This window comes from Leishmania major, chromosome 35 (assembly GCF_000002725.2).
Source record: "Leishmania major strain Friedlin complete genome, chromosome 35".
Classification (NCBI taxonomy): domain Eukaryota; phylum Euglenozoa; class Kinetoplastea; order Trypanosomatida; family Trypanosomatidae; genus Leishmania; species Leishmania major.
Genome location: NC_007284.2, coordinates 330862 through 352903, shown reverse-complemented (window position 1 = coordinate 352903; position 22042 = coordinate 330862). Strand labels below are relative to the sequence as shown.

Here is a 22042-nt window from a genome sequence, read left to right as displayed (position 1 = left end):
TTCAACGTGTCACTCTACCAGGAACATTCCAGCAAGTATACGCATGCAATCACAGCTCACCTACCCCTCTGGTGCGCTACGGCTGTGTAAAGGAGCCGGGCCACCCAACACCGTTTGGCGTCGTTCGGCCAACTGCAGTTCTACTGCATACAGCGTAGGCCAGGCCACGGGCAGCACTCGGCATCAGCACATCGCCGACACGATCCGTAGTGAGCTGGTCCGAACGTGGTCATGGACACAAGTCTCTTCCGCACGGCGCCAGCCCAGGCCTGTCCTGCCGGCACCAAGAGCCTGCAGCTGTCACCCGAGGGCAGGCTGTGCAGGCTCATGGCTTCCCAACAAAGAGTGTGAGTAGCTAGGTCCTGCTATCACGCACTGAGGTGGTCGGCATCGTCAGGGACGAGCAACGAAATGAAAACTAGAAAGAGGAGGCGGACCACTGCAGCGTCAACCCCGCAAACTGATTAATAAATGTCTCGAGAGACCCGGCAACGCATGGGATACGAGTGGGGTACAAGGCGAGGAGCTGTGGCTGAAGAGGGGGTGGAGAACAAAGGGCAAGTGGACACTAGCAGGGCTGACGACGTACTCCCCACCGCCACCGCCATCATACACACACACACACACACACACACATGCACTAGATAATAAACAGGAAAGGGGAAGCCCCCTTTTATCCCCTCCTCAACAAAAAAATCGTACAACAATTCAAATGAGGAACAACAAGACGTGTGGGTGACAACCACTAGTATCCATGACGAGGACGAGAGGGCAAAGGAAGGGAGAGGGGGAGGTGCGGATGTACAGTAGGCTCGACCCTGGCACCGCTACAGCGGAAATCCAACATCGTCCTTGTGCGGGCTGCCCGCACTTGTACAAGATGGAGGGCACTCATGAGATGCTCCCGACGCCATTGTGTCCCTCCGCAGCTTGAGGGCGCCTCTTTTCCGTCACTGATACAGCACCTAGCTGATGCTCTTCTCCGATGCGTTGGTGCGCGGCTGGATTAGCTTCTTCCAGTTGACTGCGTAAGCGTTGATGAAGGAGCGGATCTGCGTCGAGATCTGCGTGGCGCTGAGCTCTAGCTTCAGCAGCGCATCCGCATCAATCTGCTGAAGCTCCATCAGCACCGATGGTGCAGCGGACTTTGTCTTTTTGTCGTCGTCGCTGACCTTGCCGAGTACTTTGTCTTCCACAGACCCCCGCGCGGCAAGGTACTCGCGTGCCGCGTACATGCCCGCCACACCTGGCGCACCGCCTTCCTTGTCGCCACTGGAGCTACCGAGCAGCTTCCCTTCCAGCGAGTCGATCATTTTCAAGACGGTCATCTGCACCTCGACGCCGAGGTTGTCCTCCGCCTTTAGCTCAGGAATTCGGCACGCGATGACGGTGCGGATCGTCTCGGCGGCGCGGTAGATGTCGTACAGCTGCCCCTGGAATTCACGAAGCGATGCCACGATGGTGACCGGCACCGTTTCCGCGGCGTCGGCCGTGTAGGGTTTCACCAACACTCCCTGGCGTGCGTGGTGTGCGTTCGTGGCGCGCGCCTCGAGGTCACTCACCACCTTTGAGGACCACTCTTCCACCACGGTCAAACTTGCCTCCTCAGTGAAGGCATCGCGGATTGCCTGCGCCATAGCACCACGCTTCGGTGGCATCTTTAGTACGCGCAAAGGAAGAGGGGGGGGAGAGAGGAGAGAGGAGGGAGGAGGGAGGGGAGAGTATGGCTATGTATAAATGTATCTGCGTGTGCGTGTGGGTCTTGATTAGCAACGGATGTGTAGCACGCACAGAACCGGATTTGTTACAGAACAAAAGGAGTACGAGGGTAGGAGGGAGGCAAGGGGGTGGGGTGGGGAGAGAGGAGTGTAAGCAATGGTGGGGAGATCATGAACGATGAAAGTAGTACGGCCGTTTGTGCGAATGGCGCTCGTCCACGATGGGAGTGGCTGCGTGTGGCGTCGTGCTCGTCGAGAGTCCTTGTGCTGGCGCACAGACACAGAGGCATGCGCATGCAAGAGCAACGGATGCACACGTGACTCGGCTCGGCTGCATCACGACTTCTCTGGGGCTCGCTCAGTGCTGCTACTCTAGGCTGCCCTGCTGCTTAGATTTTGTTGTTGTTCATGTATGTCTTCAAGAGGTTTCTGTGAAGGAGAGGTAGAAGATGATCCGAAGTACCGCACCCTACTTCTGCACCTTGCCGGATGAGCTCTCCATCATAACGGCGTTGCCTACCTCGAGTTGATGCGTGGAGTCGTCTTGGCGTGCCGTGATGGCGTCGACTTCGCAGTTGGCGTTGGCAGCGGCGCTTCGAATGCTACGGAGGTGCTATCGGCACGGGCCGCTTTCGCCTCTGCCGCCGACGGTATCGTCTCAGAGGCGCGTCTCTTGCGCGTAGCTGAGGTCTTTTTGCCAGGCCGTCGTTTTCGTGTCGTGGAAGCACACCGCACCTTCTCAACCTTCTCTGACTCATCGACCCAGAGGAAGCTGTCTTCGTGCGTGCTCGAATCCGCGTGTGACTCGTGCGGAGGCAGCGCCGCTGCTGTGAGTATCGGCGACGACGGCTCGACCAACGCGGGCGAAGGATCACTCGCTGCGCCGCCACCGGTCGTCTTCCTCTGCTGACCGTTCTGCCAACGGCCACCGTGTTCCCGCGTGCTTCCTCGTGATCGCGACTGATGATGCTCGATGGCGCCGGCATCGGCGCCAGGGGGGCGATCGTCTGTCTCGTAGTAGTAGTACACGAACTGCTTGGCGGTGCCGAGCCCCGACGTAGACCCCGACGCCCCACCGCCTCTAGCGCGACCTGTCACTCTTGGAGAGGAGAAGGAACGTGCATATGTGAAGGAGCTCTGCTCGCGCGTGTACGCGTCGGGGCTTGGGCTTCGACGAGTGAAGACGTAGACCGGAAGTATTGCCGGTCTGATGCGCACAGCTGGCACGCACGTCGGCATCCCGGCAGACACCGCTGGGGAAGATAGACGCTTCAGTGGCCGCTGTGATGCCTCTCCACTCACAGGCCTCGCTGCACTGTGTGCGTTGCTGTCCGCGTACACGTGGATCGGCTCGGCGTCCAGGCAGAGAGTCCGGCTCACATCTGGTGCAGTGCGAGCAACTTCAGTGCCCGTCTTGGGCTCATTCCGAAACAACGGAGGCAGTAGAGCGTGCGTTCCCTCCTCGCTGGCAGGGCTCCTCTTTTTGCCGTGACTCTGCCGCAGCTCCTCGAGCACTGTCTGCACCACGCTAGCCGCACGTGACGGCATGGCGGTGAGCGCCAGCGACGTACCGTGACCGGTGGCGACGGAATCGTCAAGCACCGTTGGCACAGAGACGCGAAAGCGCTCCATCATGTCAGATGCGCGTTGCGGAGAAGAAGAGCCGCCAAGCTGCGGGGGCGTACCGCCGGGCTCCACGCCTTCCCGCTTTTTCACCGTCGCAGCGCACGCCAGCCCCGCGGTGGTGGTGGTCGTCGTCGGCGTCTTGTCTTCCAGCTTCACCAGCGAAGGACTGAACCCGTCGCGCGCGGCGGGACTCGAGGGCTGCAGCTGAGGCGCTGCTTGCTGCCGATGGTGGCGGCGAACAAGGCGCCAGAGCCATGCGCGGTCCAACAGCAGCCGCGCTGCCAGTGGCGAGTGCACCTCATCCGCCACCTCCTCCATATCCTCCGTATCCTTCAACCACTGCCGTAGCGCCGTGACGACAGCCGGAGTCTTTAAGAGGTCCTCGGAGAAACGGTGGTGCTGCTGCTGCTGCATACGGGGCAGCGGAGACGGGCTGCGACTCCCCCTGCGTTGGGAGCAGAGAGGAGGAGGGGAGGAGGAGAGCTGCCCCACCGTCGCGGCTGAGATGTCACAGGCACCCTCTGCTTTGGCACAAACCGGCGTTACAGATCTGACGCCGCTGTTAGCGATACTCGGCGCGCGTACGAGGTGGTTGCCGGACACCATCCAGGAAAAGGTAGCGCCCATCGGCTCGGTCGCGGGTGATGCGGTGTGTCTGCTGTTCACGTGGCGCTGCTCACAAAGCTGCGTTGTGTGACGGTGCCACCAACGCATGTACTCCTGAACTACGTGCGGCACCTCGTAGAAACGACGTGTTGCCACGGTGCCCTGAGGTACACGCACTTGGTGGGCTGTGAACGACGTTGACGACGATGATGGCCGAGATGCGGATCCTGCTGCAGATGTATCGACGCATCGCCACAAGGACTCCGCCGCGAGTTGTTGAATTTGTTCCACCGTCGTTGCAGCACACTCCACTCCCTCCGCGCCGATTGATGTGTCCCTGCAATGCCCCTCTGCGCTATCCCCACCATCGGTGGCGCCAGCTTCGTCGAGAACGCCGCTATCTTCGTCGAATGCACACTCGAGGAAGCTCAGCACGTCGCCCTCTCGAAGCACCACGCTGCGGCCCTGCGGCACCCCGTCTGGGCCCACAAAGATTGGATTCTCGCTATGGTTGATGAGAAGGTAGTACGAGGCTTTGAAGGCAGTCGGCGGAGGCGGGCCAGCGGGACCTGCTACAACAACATCGCCCCGTGTCGTCGGCTCAACTATTACCACGTCGTCATCCCCCCCGACCTCGCCAACCGTTGCCGCATGCGGCCTGCACCGTGGCAGGGGTGGGTAGGCTTTGTAGAGCTGCCGGTGCACGGCTGCTGCTTGCACGTACACGACGCGGGCATGAAGCCGCCCGGCACACTCGTGCCGCAGCCTGTAGGCGGCCGGAAGGGCCGAGTGACGGCCAAGTGCCACGTGCGCCACCTTCGTGCACCAGTAGTCGCTCTTCCACGGAGACGTTGTGCGCAGCGAGGCGGCAGCGGCGGTCGATTCGTATTGGGCGTAAAACGGGGTCAGCAGCGCCGGCGTCGGCAGTCGAGGAAGTTGCACGTCCTCGTTGCATAGGCAAGAGTTGACCACAGTCAGCTGGAAGGTAGCTGGCTCACCGGGGTGGGTGGAGACGGGGCTGTCATGCGACGCGGCAGCTACAGGGGAAGCTGCCGTTCTCGACGCCTTCCTGCGGGACATGACACAATGTCACTGCGTGAAAGAAGCGAACAGGGACCGGAAGAGGCTTCCCTTTAGGCTGCGATCGCGCACACGCACGCGGAGAACACGGTGAAGTGCGAGTGACGACGCGCCGTCTATGTAACTAGAGTTGACTGTTCTATGTATCGGTGCGCCTGTGCGCGCGAAGCACACGCTACCGGCCGGCTCTCTCTCCACTCCCCCCTGCGGATGCGCGCGCGCACACGCACACAATGTGCTCTGAGGAGAAGGACAGATGCCGCCAATTCAGAGGGACCCTCGCGCTCTCGACTTGCAGCGGGGCTATATGGTCATTTGTGCACACACCTTGTGCTTGATTCCCCTCCCCCCGCTTTCTACGTGCGGTTGCTGCGAGGGGGCACGAACCGTACGGGGCCTTCGTTGTCTTTCGCCTGCTTGTTACCGGTTCCGTGTTTGATCCGTGTGGGCTGTGATGAGGGGGTTTGCACGGCGCGAGCTGGTCAATTAGCAAAGTATGGCGAGAAGGAAAAAGGCGGGTGGGGGGTGGGGGGAGGTATGAGGGAGTGGTCGGGAAACGGAAAGCCACGTAAACCGAAGGAGAGGAGGCGTGAGCTGAGAGGTGATGCGTGAGTAAGACAGCGACGTACTGTGCGAGACACGGGCAGTGGTGGTGGTGGCGGGGTGCCAGCACCCTCAACGGTACCACTCACCCAGCCAAAACATGACCTCCAGATAAACCACGAAAGGGTCAAGCCTTTCGACAACTCGCGCACGCTTGTTTCGTTTATTTTCGTGTGTTTCGCCGATTGAGCTCACGACTTGTGTTGGCCCCTTGGCGCGGCATTCTCCTCTTTCGCGTCGTTTCGCCTTGCTCCAGTTTACCGCGGGGGAGCCGGAGAAGAGAACGTGCGCGTCCTGCTGCTGCTGCGGCTGCTCGTGCGTCCTTCAGCGACGCGCTCGCCATTCCCGGAGCACTTGCATACATGTCGTCCATCCACGTCTCGTTTGGCACGCTTCTTTCTGCTATGGCGCTACAGCCTCGGACCCATCTCTCCCGACACAGTCAGCGCTACCGCGAGTTCCAGCCCGAGAGCCGCGGTCCGGCACATCTGCGTGGGAGTGAGGGGCTACACCGTGAGTCTCACAACGAAGGATCAGTCTTTCCGCTTCTACACTCGAAAGTTCCTGGGGATGGTGTGCCGGCTGGGTGCATGCTTGTCGTGTGCATCGTATGCACACGATCAGGGCAACCAAACGGATACACTGCAAGTCGCGTGCACGTGCAACACAGCTGCATTGGCATGCAGTCTAGCAGAGGAAGAAGCGGCTCCGTGGCGCGTCGTCCTCTGGCGTGACAAGCTACCACCTGTGAGCAATTTCATCATCGCCTTCTCTCTGTACAGCCGATCATTGAGCTACCCGACGGGCAGCCCTGTCTTCAGAGCTCTTTCAGGGATGTTGTTGCGACTGGTGCTGCTCCTCGGCGCGGAGGGTGCTGCCGGGGTCTTCGGCCCGTTAGTGCCTCTGCTGCCTAGTCCGCCCTTCACCCCTCAAGCCGTGCAAGACGACTTCTGGATTCCCTGCTGCCGGACTCGGTGCACCCAACATGCTTGACGGTGGTGGTCTCTGTCGGGGTGGTGGTGACTGGTGAAGCGATGAGCCTAAAACACTCGTTCCGTTGAGCTGGCGTGTCGTCTGCAGGAGGAGAGGGGAAGAGCGAGTGCACGGAGCGAGAGGGGCGTGCGTGTGCATTGCAGCTGCCATGCTGTGCGAGCAGAGGGCCGGGTAGGCCCAAGAGGTCATGCAGGCAAGGAGGGGGTGGGTTGTTGGATCATGAGACCACAAACGCATCGTGGCCCTGCCCCCTGGGCCCTCAGGAGACGGTATGACGCGTTTTCTGGACGGCGGCCACTTGCCCAGTCTGTGCAAGGCCCAGCAGCGTGTGAGAGCGACCTCTGACTTTTCGCCTTACCACCCCGAGGAGATTTTGAAGCCCAAGAGGGCAGAAACACGGATGACGGCTGCTGATCGCCCTTCTTCACCTCTACAACATGTAGTACATATGAGGCGCGTATTTTCTAGCTGCGCACGTCCGATGGTGTAAGGAGCAGTGCCAGCGTCTCGCGAGGGATGCGCACATTGCACGTCATCATCATTGCTCTCATCTTGACCACCTTCCTTTCACCACACTGCACACACCACGACATGTGTACGTGTGAGCACTACCGTGGGGGCTTTGCGTGCGCGTCCATGAGGTTGACAATGTTCATCGGACCACGGTTCTCCGGCTCGTACAGGCGGTTCAGTCGGTCCTCCTCGAGCATCTCAAACAGCCCGACGCGCCGCTGCTTGCGTCGCTCGACAGCGTTCGCTGTGATCTCCTCCACGTCGATGCCGCACGCACGCAGTTCTTCCAGTCGCTCCTCTTCCGACATGGCCGCCAGCTGCTCGTAGCCCTTGTCCACTGCATTTTTGAGGCTGCGCTGCCGAAAGACCATGATCTGAAGCACGATGCTTACCAACACCATCGCGACAATCATCTTTGGCACCCGCGCGTATTTCTTGTCGAGCACGGGTGAACACTTGGGGCACTTGCACCAAAACCGATAGCGGTCGTGCAGGACGTACTGCCGGTTGTCGAAGGACCACTGCGGGGGCACGTAGCTGATGACGATCTCCTCCCCGGCCTCGATCTTCTTCTCGGCCCGGCAGCAGAAGAGATACACCGGGGCGTCGGCCTCGGTGAGGTCCGGGTAGGCCGCGAGGCGATCCTCGCGGCCAAAGAACGCCACGTGACGTTGTCCTTGTGGCACGCCGTCACGAACCGAAACCTGGCTGGACGAGACGTTTCCCACTTCCGCCGGCCGCTGTGCTGCGCGCGCGGGGCATGTGGCGGCCGTGGAACTCGTGCCGGCGTCGTCAGCAGCCATGGCGGTACCCTGTACATCCTCTTCTTCCCCACTCTCTGCCGCGGTTACCCTTGTTGCCTCATCCAGGTAGTAGTCCGTGTCGCGAAAGACGTGCACCGGCATAATGTTGTACGTCGCGTTCGGCGCGCAGCTGTGATTCAGGAAGCCAGCCTCGGGAAAATAGGCCATGCCCTTGCGCTCCGAAAAGCTGCTCTCAACAAGGAAACTGTTCAGGTCGATAATGGCAGCCATGCGCGCGATGTGGATGGGGTGCAGCTCTAGCGCGCGAAGCACGTCCGCCCCGCCAATCGCGTCCATCACGCGCGACGTGCTTGCGGTAGGCCAGTGCTCCAGTAATGAGGAGGGCTGCCCAGTCAGAATCCAGTCGTGCAGGTAGTCGCACGCACGCGTGTCGCCGTCGCGGCAGGCGATGAGGATATCTGTGCACATCTCCTCCAGTCGCTGCAGTTCGCCCTTCACACCAACGTTGCGCGCGGTGCTCTGGACAATCATGATTGTCTCTCCCTTCGCAATGCGCCGCGTCGCGAAGACGCCTCGCCCGGTCAGCGTGAAGCTGTGCTTAATGACAGCCTCCTGAAGCACGCGACCGTTGTCCTGCGGGAGCTGCCGCTGCAGCGTCGACCGATGCTGCAGCCCACGGTACGACTGCGGCAGCTTCTCATTCACCGAGCTATCGTCGAAGTCGACCTGCCCTGTCCCGCCCGTCTGGTGGATTTGCCCGTCCCCGTGAACGATAAAGGGACCGATCGGGGTGTTCTTGCGCACCCACGGATGCTCCTGCGCTGGGGGCAGCTGCATCACTTGGTCCTTGCGGGCAAATGTGGGGTAATCAGGGTCGGGCACCTCAATCTTCATTTTTGCGTGCCACTTGATGCGGCGAAACGACGGGCTGTTCGCCTCCGGCTTTTGGGGGAATGGGATGGCTTCGTTGCGCGCGTGCCGGGCAACGTCGACCTGCCGCTGCACCTCGTCGAGGAACTGTTGAACCTCGTTTCCTTCCACTGCGTCACTCAGCTGACCGCAACCGCCTTCCTGCGTGGCGAGCGACGTTTGCGCGTGGGAGCGCGGATGGCCTGGGAGGATGGCGGCGCCACCCGTCTCAGCAGCTGTGGGGAAGTGGGCGATTACTTGCGCAGAGCCGTCCTCTAAGGGAGGCCGCTGCTCGTCGCCCGTCTCTGCCTCTTCGAAGGCTACAAACCCTCTCCGCTTGTAAGGGCGCTCCTGCGTTGTGGCACGCAGCTTGACTCGAGGATGGAGCGATCGATGGGGGACATCGGCGCCTCTGTGCTGGTCCGTGGCAGAGTCCGAAGGTGCCGCCGATGACGAGGTTGTCGGTGGTGGCGCCGTTGACACACGCACCTCGGCATTTGGGGCTGCTTTTGAAGGCGATTCTCCAGGCGCCGGCGCAGGGGTGCTGTGCTGACAACGCTGTGCACGCAGAGGAAGTGCGCATAGCACGAGCGGCCGTGATGCGCAGCGCATTAGGAAGGAGAACACTTGTGGGCGCGATGGAGGAATTTGTGAGTGGGGTCGGCGCTGACGGCTTCCATAGCAACAAATCCGATTCCCAAGGGTTGTGTCTCACCGTGTGGTGGTGGCAACCGCGACACCACTGCACTCCCTCCCTCTTTCGCGAGAGAGGAGGGCTCCTCGCGGAAGGTGAGAGCAAAGGTGGTGGTGGTGGTGGGAGGGAGGGTGCTGCACTGCACGAGAAAGCCACCCGCACATACACGTGCGCGTGCGTGAAAGCGTTCAAACGATCAGGGAGGCAGGCGCGGGGGAGGAGAGGTGGCTGGTCAGGCATACGGCATGAAGATGAGCCTTCGCGAGAAAGCACGCAGGAGCGCCCGGCAACAAGCTCAGAGGAACAGCAGCAATAAAATCAGGGAAGAGAAGAGGGGTGTCGCTGCGCCTGTTGGCATCAGGCACCCACGCACGGGCCTTGAACCACCTCGACGACTCTGTCGTTGCTTCTTGACTGTTTCGTGCACAGACACAGAGAGAGACGTGTGGTGCGTGCGTGCGTGTGTGTGTGTGTGTGCATGTGAGTGGATGTGATGACTAGCACGGCGCCGACGGCGTTGCCACCTCCCCGCTTCCCCTTTCCCCACTTCATCTGCAGTGTGTCTACGCAATCACACTGCGGATGTGGCGGCGGCAGTGAAGGTTTCTGCAGCTTGGCTGGCCGCGATGGCGGCGCTCGCGTACTCGGCCGCCGTGCTCGCGCTGCCCAGGTGGTAGTGAAGGGTGGTACTCGAGCGACGAGGGCCGCCGCCGTAGACACCGCCCCACCACGCCCGGCGCCAGCATGGAAAGCCACGGTGGGCTTGCCACTCGTGCAACCTGGACGGCGTTTGCGGCGCTGCCGCGATCGTCGAATCAGCTGGTGTGCGCTTCACGGACACTGCAGAGGAGGCGTGTGCGAATTGTGCCTGCTGCACGCGAGCGTACGTCTCCTCGCGCGTACGCCGTGGTCGCACATCGGGCTTCGCATGCGCCGCGTCCACGTACAAGACGTGCGACAAGCCGCTGATCCCCACAGGGATGTAGTACGCCTCATGGCCGACAGCGCACTCGAGCTGGCTGACGCAGGAGAGCACTGGGTACCCGAGAGAGACGTCAGCCACCGTCATCAGCGACGCCGCTTCGCCACCTTCAGTTCTCCTTCCCAGGCGTTCCCGCTGCCGCGCCTCCAGCCGACGCCAGTGCTCAGCATACGTCGTAGTGTACGCGGTTGCCGAAGTAGAAGGGCCACACCAGAGCAGGTCGCACCACCGCTGCCGCAGTGCCGGTAAGGTGAAGCTCGATGCGCCACCATTCTGCGGCGCGGCATTTGAGGAGCATGCCATGATGGGGAGACAGCGCAGGAGTTCCATGTGACAGTTGTCTACGCCCTGACGTCCCACAGCTGCCGGCGGGCTGGCGGGCCGGCGATGCAGGAGTGGGTTGTTGGGGCAGGCCCAGAAGCCGACCTCTTCGATCCAGTGCGTCGCATTGAGGGTGATGTAGCCGCGAGACGGCCCGCCGGCGACTTCACTGCTGCCGTTGGGCGACTCGCAGTCTGCGACTGTTAGCAGCACCTTTATCTCCAAGGCTTCGACGATACGAGTGGACACGCTGTGTTGGAGCCGGGATTGCCAGCCCCCAGAGCTGTCCCACACCCTCAGCAGCGGGCTGAGCACGCGGAAGCAGAGCAGGTAGATCACAAAGCACGCAGAGGACCGCAGCGTTTGCGAAAAGCTAAGAGGGGCCGATCGAAAGTTGAGCTCTGTGCAGTGCTGCGACTCCCAGACGGACAGTTGCTGAAGCTTTGCACGCAGGTCCTTCTCGGTGATGAGGTGGTGTGGGAGAGATAGGAGCAGGGCCCGCATGCGCTGCACATCGCAGAAGAAACGAATTTTTTCCCCATTGGTGTGCCACGCCGAGGTGCCCGGTCGCGCGCCCGCCGATGATGACGGGAGAGAAGACGCAATAGCCGCCTGCTGCTCGATAGCTCTCTGCAGCTGGGAATAGGCGCAAATGACGTCTTGATACGGCAACTTGCACTGCTCCAACCGCTGGTCGGCCGCCAGCTGCGCAGCTCGCTGTGGCACGTAGACACGATAGTAACCACCATATGCTACCCCAAAGCCGGCAAGCATACCAACGGCCCAGAATGAGAGCCGGGGCATGCTGTCCGTTGGGCTTTGATGGTGATAAGGGGTGATGGTGGTGGTGGTGAGGGGGGAGGGGGAAGTTGCTCGGTGTGGCGCTCCTCGGTGGTTCAGTCAGCTGTGCTTGTGCCTGTTGCAGAGGGGTGAGGCAGCGTTCAGGAGGGTGGGGAGTAGTTGCAGATGGTGATGCAAAGCTGAGATGAGTTATATAGGAGGGAGAGGGAGAGAGCGCGGAAGGGCAGCGTGCATCCGCGCGACGGCGACGATTTCGGGTCATGACTCGGTGAGGCAAAGTATGTGGCAGGCGCTGACAAGAACCAGCCGTTCTTCTTGTTGCGCGTTTGTTTTTTCGTGTGTTTCGTACATGTATGCCCAAGGCATACAATACTCAGGAAGGAAAGAGCAGCGAGGCATCAGCGAGCAAGCAGGAGCCGACGAGGCGGAGAAGCAAACGCGAAATGCACAGCAGCGCACAAAAGACAAGTAGAAAGACAAGGAGGAGAAGGGAAAGAAGAAGAGGCGGGGACACAACAACAGCAGCAGAGACTATGGACGGGGGACCGACGTTACAGCTCGCTTTCTGTGATGAATATTGTGTGTCCCTCTCCGTTCCCCTTCGCTGGGTTCTCCTCTTCCGCGACAGCGTCTACGTGCCTGCTGAGATGGGAAGGAGGAGAGAGAGAGGGAGGTGGGGTGGGAGGGAGAAGGGTTGCGTGCTCGATTCCGATTTTCTTTCTTGTTAGAAAAACAGTCATCGGCAACGACGCAGGAAACTAAAAATACGCAGCCACATGTATTCAAAGCAGTGCATTCCCTAGCGCACGTGTACGGAACGCGTGGCAATGGTTTGTGTGAGGCGTGCACGTGCACACATGTTTAGAACTGTGGGCGGCGATGAATGCTCATTATCCGAAAGACATCAGCGAGCGAAACACACCCACACACAAGGAAAAAGCACCACAAGACAGGAAAACCGACGACAGCTCCAACGCAAACGAAACGGTGCATGTACGCGTGGAGACGCGCTGAGGCTAGACGAGCGGGTGGTGTGGGGCAGGGTACGGCGACGGAGCGAAGATGAGGGGTAGCATGATGCTCATCATTCTGCGTTGCGCCTTTGTATCGAGCCGCCGCCACTTGTCGCGTTGCCTTCTCCCTCTCTCTCTCTCTCTCACACACACATCAAAGGCATGGCGGCGATGCCACACACATGCACGTAGGGGAATACCGTCGCCGTCTGGCTGCTCTCCGTTTTCTTCTGCCCTGTATCGCATAGGAAGTGTGTTGAGGGATGCAGAGAATACTAACCGAGAACGATGCACAATCACAGATCTTCACAAGTCTGTGGTGCACTGGAAGAAGCGGTGTGAAGAGCTGCCTCGGCCGTGCCCGATCATCTCCGATCAATCAACGGTGTCATCATAACGCCGCTGTTGACACCATTTGGGACAGGAAGCCCCATCTTCCCTCCTCCTCCTAAAACCTCCGCCCTGAAGCAAGGAGAGCGGGTGAGGGGGTCAGAAACGGACCACTCGACAGGACCACGGACGCAATGAGCATCAGCCCGAAAACAAGCACCGAGAAAGCGACGGTGCAGCTTTCGAAGGAAGACACCGACGAGGAGATTGTCCATGTATCACTGTTCCTCTCTTGGACGGAGAGCATGCGAAAGGAAAAAAAAGGGGGAGAGCGCCAGCTGGCGGGATAACAAGACGAACACGGGAAAAGAGACATTCGACATCGGAAATGTTTTTTTTTTTCTCGTCTATCAACAGGCTCTTTTCACCACCACGAGCCAGTGAAAAGATATACGCCTGCAATCACAGCTCACCTACCCCTCTGGTGCGCTACGGCTGTGTAAAGGAGCCGGGCCACCCAACACCGTTTGGCGTCGTTCGGCCAACTGCAGTTCTACTGCATACAGCGTAGGCCAGGCCACGGGCAGCACTCGGCATCAGCACATCGCCGACACGATCCGTAGTGAGCTGGTCCGAACGTGGTCATGGACACAAGTCTCTTCCGCACGGCGCCAGCCCAGGCCTGTCCTGCCGGCACCAAGAGCCTGCAGCTGTCACCCGAGGGCAGGCTGTGCAGGCTCATGGCTTCCCAACAAAGAGTGTGAGTAACTAGGTCCTGCTATCACGCACTGAGGTGGCCGGTGACAAGGGTGGGGATGGGCTTAGCGGAAGGATGACGGGGGAGGTTGGTGACGGCGTGGAATGTGGGGGAGCAGTAGCTCCACATTCTACAAAACACGCAGGGACTGCGAGATGCGCAGACGAGCAGAAGTCATGAAGAAAAAAAAAACGGAAAGGGACGACGACGACGAGGACGACGAACAAAAAACAAAGAATGGCAAATGGACGGCCGCACACAGACACTGCTGCTTCGCTCTTTCTACGCACACGTTGCCTCCTTGCCGTCCTCAGAGGCGTTTTATGTTTTTTTTTTGCCCATATTTAGCTTTCCTTTTACGGTACCTGCTCGCTTCTTTTCGCGGCTGCACAGATGTGCGCGCACGCACACATCGTAACTACGCATCTGGTGACTGAGGAACATTTGAGTCACGGCCGCACATGTGCCGTGTAGTGGGTGGGGAAACAACAACAACAGAAGCAAACAAACAATAATATGCACGGCGGTGCTCCACCACCATCCGGGACCAACGTGCGACGCCGATGTCTCAGTGCAACAGCTTGTGCATGTGACAGAGCCACAGCGGGACTGCCACGACAGGCAGCGCACGTGTCAGGATGAAGAAGCCGACCGCTGTCCAGCTGGTTGTGTACGGGGCGCCTTTTGACGGGTAGACGTCTTGTGGTCGCCCATTGTTTTGTTGCACTGTCATGACGAGCCCGCGGTGATCGCTGGTGGTGTAGTTTTCGTTGAAGAGAAGGTAGCCATCCTGCGGCACGCACTTCGCTGACGCTTCATTAGACTGCACCGACGCCTCGCCTGCCTTGTCGTGTGAGCCGTCGTAGATGGAGTGAAGGTAGCGGGCGGAGTAGGAGGTGGTGAGGATACTGCCGTTCTTCTCCAAGACAGCGATGTCGATCGGCTCATCTCCGTTGCGGGCAGTGCGGAATGGGCGCGGCTGCAGATTGCTCAGCAGCATCCAGTCAAGCTTTCCACGCGCGAAGCCGTAGTAGGTTGGGTTGTCTAGCGTAATGGAGGTGAACTTGTCAGACGGGTCGTACAGACACAGGTGCACATTGGACATGCGATCCTGTTCCGATCTTGTGAAGCCGTAAACGTACTGCCATACCAGTGAGTTGCTGCACAAGAACTGGTACACACGCGAGGCGGCGCCTGCCAGGAAGTGGTACGAGAAAGGGCAGTAGCCGGCCTGCAGGAGCTGCATGTTGCGCCCTAACACCTTGCGCTGCAGCCAGCACGCCTCGACCTCGCCGAAGCTAAGCCAGCGGAGTCGATCGGTTCCGTGGTGCCGACTTAAGCGCACAATACCGTGTGCAATGGTGTTCAAGTCCCCGGCAAGGAGGAAGGCTGGCTGACGCGAACGCGGCCCGTTCAACGCTGTTGACACGTGTGCGATGCGCTGCATGTCCGCCATGCAGTCCGCCAGCTGCCTCACACGCGCGAGGCCCCCGCAAAACACTTCAAAATGGCAGCAGTAGATGTACAGTGGCGCCATATGGGCCGAGGTGCGGTCTACCGCGTCGATGCGGACACGCAGGGCACTGCGGAACCCTCGGCGCGGCTCTTTGTACCAATAACCCGCCTCGTCCCACACGAAGGGGCTGGTGAGCGGAATCACGGTTGGCTCGCGCAGCGTGGCACGGCGACTGAGAATTGCGTTGCCGTGGAAGTGGTGGCTCTTGGCCGGCTTGAGGGTGCTGCTCTCGCTTCTCCCAGAGTCTGGTAGCGTCTCCGGCACCAGCGCCGGCTGCGAACGCGGACCGACGGCGTTCACAGGGGCCCGCAGGCTCGAGTCAAGCTCCTCGAATTCGCACGCTAAGTACAGCTCGGCTTCCAGGGCCTTGGCTATTTCTTTCGGCACATTTGCGTAGTTGGAGCGGCGACAGTTGATGTCGAGCTCCTGCAGCACAATGAAGTCGGCGTGAAGCGCCTTCAAGTCTGCGATAATAGCATCCAGCTTGACGCCACGCTCGATATTCCACTGCACCACGCGGAACGTGTCACTAAGCTTCGCTCTACTGCCGCAATGCTTATCAGCGGGGCGATAGTCGTAATGCAGTAGGTCCCCCGCCTTCATGACCTTGAGTATTTTTTCATCATTGTTGTTATCGAAGATGGGCATAGTGGTGTGCGGCAGCGGCCGAAAAGGGATCAGCGGTGGTGGGGGAGGAGGGCAGGGGCAACAAGAGGCGACAGACTTCGTACGAAATACGCACCACCGCAGAATGCGTGCGGAAGCGGAGAGAAAACAGATGAGCAGTAATAAGAAAAAAATGCACGCACGAGCACACAGACAGCGATGGGCATGCGATCACCCAGCCCACATCAACAACGGCAAAGAGAGAAAAGAAAAGGCACGATATATATATATATATATAGACGGTAGTGTATATGCGCAAGAGGCAGGAAGTAGAAAAAAAAAATGGTAAAGGCAGAACAAACACGGAAGGAGGGGGTGGGTGAGTGAGGAGGCGCGGTGAAGCCCAATCAGCCAGGCGGAAATATCCTTGTGTTGTCTTTCTCTTTCAGCCTTTTGGTTTGGTGCGTGTGTGTGTGTGTGTGTGTGTGTGTGACTATGCGAGCCTTTACTCGTTTCTTGACTTCTTTTTTTTCTTGCGATGCGACGGAGAGAGCGAGCAAGCGGGGAGACTGCGATAAAGAGGAGCGCAGTGGAGGGGACTGAAGAGCAGGCAGGAAATGCGGTGAGGGAAGGGGAAAGGTTCAGAGAGAGAGAGAGGGGGTGGTGGTGGTGGCGAGCAGGCCGCGTTGTACGAGATGGTCGGCAACCGGTGCGAACGCGAAGAGTATGAGAACGCTGAAACGGAGGCTTGGCTGGCCTGTGAAGCAAAACAACAAACAAGCAAGACTGCAGATGATGGATGCAGCAGCACAGCGGATATATATATATATATATATATATGCTAAAGATGGTAGAGGAGGAACGCAAGAAAGGGATGCTGCTGAAGGAGCAAAAGAAAAAGGCCACGGATGGACGGAGTCATGTGGGACACCTCCCCGTCAGTTGGGGGAGGGGAAAGATGCACAGCTAGTGTCACGCTAGCTGGAAGCCATGATGTGCTCTGGCGCCTCGTTACCGTAGCGCGCGGTAGTGCCCCCTTCGCACTGTCGTCGGGACCAGCCGCTTCTCTGCCGCAGCTCCTCCACGTCCATGTCCATGCTCTTGCGTGCACTTTGGGAATGAAATGCAACGACTGGAAGCTGTTAATTCCCCCCTTTTCAACTTATTGTCTTGTGTAACTCTTCTGGTGCTTTCACCGTCGCTAAGTACAGTACTCCATGTGGGGAGGGGAGGGCGGAAGGGAAGCGGGCGATGAGCTTTGCCTCAAAATGCTTTGATTTGCTTTCTCGGCGTGCCCGTTTCTCTACCACACACACACACACACACACACGCACACACACACACCGCGCGTTCAACCCCACTCTAACACCGGCCTGCCACAAACCCTACATTGCGTGGTGCGAGGCAGCGGGTAGACACACGTCGGTACAGCAGTGCGCTGACTCGGTTATGTGAACGCACGGCGCCCTGCCTCACACTCTCGACCCAGCCCCCTTACCTCGCTGGTTGCCTCACATCCGCTCCCCCTGTCACGCCGGCCACCACCTGGTGCACCTTCCTCGAGATGGCTCAGGCCCTCTGCACCAGTTGGCGGTGTGAGGGCCGGGGTAGGGGGTGGGTGGGAGACGCCAGAGTCACGTTGGCACCCTGCCTATTCATAGGGATAGCACAAACATGTTCGCTGTCGCAGGTCACTCAGACGCAGCACCATCCAAGACCTCGCCGCCGACATCAGTGGCGGTACATCGCTCTGACCTCCCCACGCCGTAAGTGCCTGGCCCCATCACCACTAGAGGTGGTGCAGCATTGGCAGGGGATAGGGGGAGAGGGGTGCTGCTTGGCGTCTCCACACAGAGTGGGGGCACTGGAGCCTGGATACTATGCGCTGAGGTGTGCCCCCCTCCCCCCCCGGCATCAGGGCTCCGCTTCCGGGAACACATTCGGAAAAAGAGAAGAACTCCATCGGACAAACCATCCTTCACCCGAATTCAATGATCCGCACCACCAATACACACGCACACACCTACACTCATACACACTCCAAGAGGGAAAGTTGATCAAACGGCTGGCCAACCACGAAGATGTTCCATCGCTATCAGCTACGCAAAGGCAAGAGGAGGAGGGGAAGCGGGCCCTCTTGTTCTACCGGTTTCATTTCGCCCAGTGACACGTTTTTGCTTCGAACGACTCGTGTGCGCGGTGGTGTTCCCCTACTGCTTTACACCACCATGTCCGCCTCAGCCACACCACTGTCGCGCTGGGCCATGAGGAGGTTGCGCTTCTGCGTCCGCTCCGCCTCGATGCCGGACGTCTCCGCTTGGCGCGCGGTCTGCTGGATCTTTGCCGCGATTTTCTTCTTCTGCACCATTTTAAGGCGGAAGAACTCCTCGCGCTCCTGCTCGTCTAACTCCGACGTGATGTAGCTGAGGGTGTTCTGCACGCGCGGAATCACTACCTTCTCCAGAGCATTCACGCGGCGGCTCGTTACTTTTTGCGCAATGTCGAGCGTAATCCAGCTCGTCTGCAGAGACGCAATCTTGACGAGGAGCGAGAGAGTGTGTCGGAAGGCGGAGTAGGCCTCCTTGATCTGCTCGCCACCCTTACCTAGCCCAGCTGTGAGGGAGCCGGTGACGGCCCCTGTGGAGCACTGGCTGTCGTACTTCAGGCGCGACCCCGCCGCAGCGTTGCTTTGGCTGTCGACGGCGTCGTCGTTCTGGGTGTGAAAGCTCGGCACCTGCACGCCAGCAATGTTCTCCACCTGCAGCTCCATCCGGTACGTCGGGATCTTGAGCGATTCCTGCACGGCAAGGCTAATATCTCCGGCAATGAACTGTGCCTGCGTGATGGTGAAGTAGGAGCCCTTGATCTGGTTCGCCATTTCCAGTTTCGCTGTGCGAAGCTCACCCATCACCGTCCGGTAGCGCAGCGACAGGGCATCGGCCTTCTTTTTCAATAAGCTGTGCCCCTTCTGTGCACCTTTCAGACGCGTCTTGAAGGCGATGAGCGACATGCGGCTCGGCAGGGCCGGGTAGCGGCTCGTGCTGGACATTATGAGCGAACGCGCAGCACTAGTGGTGAGACGTTGAGCCGAAAGTCCGAAGGAGACGACGAGGAGAGAGAGACCTTCCCTTGCAGGACCAGTGACGCAGATGCGCAGGGCAGCTCTTTTCGTTTTGTTTTTGGAGGGGAGGGGTTCCTGCTCGACGACCAAACAAGGAAAATACAGAGGAGGGGGATGCGCTGCTACAGGGACAGGCAGTGCACGCGCCCCAGGGCCGGGTTTGGCGAGAAGGAAGGGGGGGGGGAAGGGGAGAGAGAGTGAAGACATAAGCAGAGGCGTCCAAGATTGCATGGACTCTTTTGCTTTCTTGCACACACACACACACACACAAACACACGCCACTCCTTCTTGCTCATGCTAACATCATCTCGTTGTGGGAAGGCGCTGCCCTGCACAAGAGACAACGCTACTGTTTCGTTGGCGTTGTCCTTTCGCTCTTCCTCAGCACAGATGTGTGCGTGTGCGCGTGCGCGACCGTGTCAGAGCGCCGAGAGAGAGAGAGAGCACACACACACACACGTGAAAGAGGGGGAGGGGGAAAATAAGGAAGTCAGAGAGGAATACATCCAGCAGCCCTCTCCCTATGTCTGTCTGCTCCCACCGTTTTTGGAGCAAAACGGAGAGACACCACCTCCGTCGAGCCACACTCGTTCAGGCGCCGGTGGCGGTCGTGGCCGCGCTGCCGTTGCCAGCGCTGCTACCGTCCCCGATCATCACCTGCGCCTCAGCCCGCTCCTCGTTCGTCCACTCTTCCATAGGTGGAATCATCTGCTCCGTCTTGACGATTTCGTTGCGCAGCGGCTGCGTGATTTCCACGTTGAACTGCCAGACAAGCCGCCGGGCCTCCTTGACGTGACGGTACGCCTTGCCGTAGCGCTTCATCGTGATATAGACGCGCGCGATTTGATTCAGCGATTCCGCCACGGCCGTCTCCGTCGTGTCGCCGCGCGTGCGACGTACGTTGAGCGCCTTCTCGTGCATCTCCAGGGCCTTGGCAAACTGGTTCTGCTGGTGGTAGCACTGGCCCAGCGTCGTGTGCACGTCGGCCTGAGCCAGCACGTTGGAGCGGGCGGTCTTGCTGTATATGTCCAGTGCCGCCTCCGCCATTTTCTCGCAGTTGGCGTAGTCCTGCCGCTGCAGGTACAGGAGCGCGAAGTTGCTGTACGAGTACGCCACCGTGGCGTGATTCTCGCCGAGCATCTCGATGCGGGTGTCAAGAGCTTCCTTGAAGCACTTCTCCGCCTTCTCGTAGTGCTGAAAGTCAAGGTAGAAGAGCCCCAAGTCATCCAAAACGTCCGTCATGTACGTGCGCTGCAGCGGCTCAATCGTGGCGTTCTGCTTAAAGGCATCCACAGCAAGGAGGAAGTATGCCTCCGCGTGTGGCTCCCGCCGCATCGCATAGGCGTCCCCGATCTTCTGGTACAGGTACGCCAACTGCGGATCATGCTTGTCGACACTCTTGCGAATCCGGATGGCGTCGCGGAACATGCCGACGGCTTGGTCGATATCGAGCCTTCGAGCCAGTAACGATCCGTAGAAAGTGTTCGCCTCCGCCAGCTGGAGGCTGTTCGGGCCAAAGCCGTTCGTGATGATCTCAACACCGCGCCGGAACGTTTTTTCAGCGTTGACGACGTCGTTGCACAGCTCCTGGCAGCGGCCGAGTTTCATCAGCTCCTGCCCAAACAGCGGCGCGTCCTTGCCGAGCGCCATGGCGTACGTGCGCGTGCTCTCCTCATAGAGCCGCAAGGCGTCGCGGAACTGCTTCTTGGCGGCGAGCAGTCCTGCCTTGCTGCTCGTCGCCTGCGCCGTCGCCGGGTGATCGCGCCCGAGTGTCTCGATGCAGATCTCCAAGCATTCGTTGATGCACATCTCCGCACCGACGGCGTCGTCAAGTGACTTCTTGAGTTCGCAGAGCTTGTTGAGCGTCTGCGCAATCATTGGGCGGAACTTGACGTGGCGGCTGTACAGGAAGCGGCGTATCTCCAGCGCCTCCTCGAGGAAGGCGACGGCTTGGTGCTCCTGGCGGCGGAACAGGAAGAGCGCCGCGCAGTCGGCTAGAGCGTGAGCTGCCGACGAGAGCGGGTGCTTATTCGGCTCCGCCGGCGGTGTTTTATCGTCCGGCAGCCACGAGTTGTTGCCGTAGTTGTAGCACTGATCCCGAAAGATGCGAATGCTATCCTTGAAGGCCTTTTCCGCCTCGTCAAGAAACTTGAGGTGCGTGTAGCAGAGCGCGAGCAGCTCCAGCGACTCCGCGTACTCAAGTGACTTGTCTCCCTCCACTTGCTCGTAGATGGCGGCCGCCTCTGTGAAGGCGTTTTCGGCGGCGCCATACTCCTTCATGTCGATAAAAACACGGCCGATGTTGTGCAGCGTTGCTGCGCACTTCTTGTGGATTGGCCCGTACTTCTCGCGGCGCATTGTCAGCGCCCTATCGTACAGGCTGATGGCGTCGCCGTAGTTCTTTGTCTGATGCGCAGCCCTGGCGAGGTTGTTGCACTCTTCGCCAAACTCAAACGTCATTGGTGCACGCCCGGCAGCCTCACGGTAGCCCTTCGGTGAGTACTGGCGAGGGCCGACAAAGCGGCGCTGAGTGGCCACCGCCGAGGTGCTGCAGATGCACAAGCCGCCGTTGCCGCGGACACGCAGAACAGCGGTGTGTGCGTGGCGGCTGTACCACGTTGCACCGAGGCAAGCCGTCCACAATGACGCGCACGCAGCGGAACGAGCGGTGACGGACGGGACGCGTGGAGGCATGAGGGGTAGAAGACAAGAAACACACCAACATGACGCTCTCTCACGAGCTGAAGTCGCCGATCATGGGTGACGGAGATCGCCAATGCTTGTGCAGATGCGGGTGGAAGAGCGACGGGGTGTGGAGTGCCTAAAAGGTGACACTTTTTTTTTCAGGAAGGGAAGGGCAAAGGAGAGGAGCGCAGTCAAGTGTGCACTGCATTTCTTGCTTCCCTCTCTCTATGTCTGTGTGCTGTGAGCACCATCGATAGAAGCGACTGCTCGACGAAGTGCGAGCGACGGGGCAGGGAGGAGGAGGAGGAGGATAGACAGCGCTTCTCAACGCGCGCGCGTGGTGGCGAACGACCCTCTTTGTTCCATGGTGTCGTTTTTCCTTCTTTTCGTAGCTGTCATATTCA

General features: G+C 59.6%; 7 protein-coding genes across 7 annotated transcripts; all 7 read right to left on the bottom strand.

Moving 5' to 3' along the window:
* Window positions 1-965: 965 nt before the first annotated feature.
* On the bottom strand, window positions 966-1637 carry LMJF_35_0750 (putative proteasome activator protein pa26; the record flags this gene model as incomplete). The annotated part of the gene is made up of 1 exon (XM_003722422.1): window positions 966-1637. One exon carries the CDS (start codon window positions 1635-1637, stop codon window positions 966-968), a length of 672 nt encoding a protein of 223 aa, XP_003722470.1.
* A 597-nt stretch (window positions 1638-2234) lies between these two features.
* On the bottom strand, window positions 2235-5030 carry LMJF_35_0740 (conserved hypothetical protein; the record flags this gene model as incomplete). Its single annotated transcript, XM_003722421.1, has 1 exon — window positions 2235-5030. One exon carries the CDS (start codon window positions 5028-5030, stop codon window positions 2235-2237), a length of 2796 nt encoding a protein of 931 aa, XP_003722469.1.
* A 2204-nt stretch (window positions 5031-7234) lies between these two features.
* LMJF_35_0730 (conserved hypothetical protein) lies at window positions 7235-9424 on the bottom strand (the record flags this gene model as incomplete). Its single annotated transcript, XM_003722420.1, has 1 exon — window positions 7235-9424. The coding sequence occupies one exon, from the start codon at window positions 9422-9424 to the stop codon at window positions 7235-7237; it is 2190 nt and encodes a 729-aa protein (XP_003722468.1).
* A 653-nt stretch (window positions 9425-10077) lies between these two features.
* LMJF_35_0720 (conserved hypothetical protein) lies at window positions 10078-11583 on the bottom strand (the record flags this gene model as incomplete). The annotated part of the gene is made up of 1 exon (XM_003722419.1): window positions 10078-11583. One exon carries the CDS (start codon window positions 11581-11583, stop codon window positions 10078-10080), a length of 1506 nt encoding a protein of 501 aa, XP_003722467.1.
* A 2695-nt stretch (window positions 11584-14278) lies between these two features.
* LMJF_35_0710 (conserved hypothetical protein) lies at window positions 14279-15874 on the bottom strand (the record flags this gene model as incomplete). Its single annotated transcript, XM_003722418.1, has 1 exon — window positions 14279-15874. One exon carries the CDS (start codon window positions 15872-15874, stop codon window positions 14279-14281), a length of 1596 nt encoding a protein of 531 aa, XP_003722466.1.
* Window positions 15875-18050: 2176 nt separating this feature from the next.
* On the bottom strand, window positions 18051-18881 carry LMJF_35_0700 (putative vacuolar ATP synthase subunit d; the record flags this gene model as incomplete). Its single annotated transcript, XM_003722417.1, has 1 exon — window positions 18051-18881. One exon carries the CDS (start codon window positions 18879-18881, stop codon window positions 18051-18053), a length of 831 nt encoding a protein of 276 aa, XP_003722465.1.
* A 663-nt stretch (window positions 18882-19544) lies between these two features.
* Window positions 19545-21413, bottom strand: LMJF_35_0690 (conserved hypothetical protein; the record flags this gene model as incomplete). The annotated part of the gene is made up of 1 exon (XM_003722416.1): window positions 19545-21413. The coding sequence occupies one exon, from the start codon at window positions 21411-21413 to the stop codon at window positions 19545-19547; it is 1869 nt and encodes a 622-aa protein (XP_003722464.1).
* Between the last annotated feature and the right edge of the window lie 629 nt (window positions 21414-22042).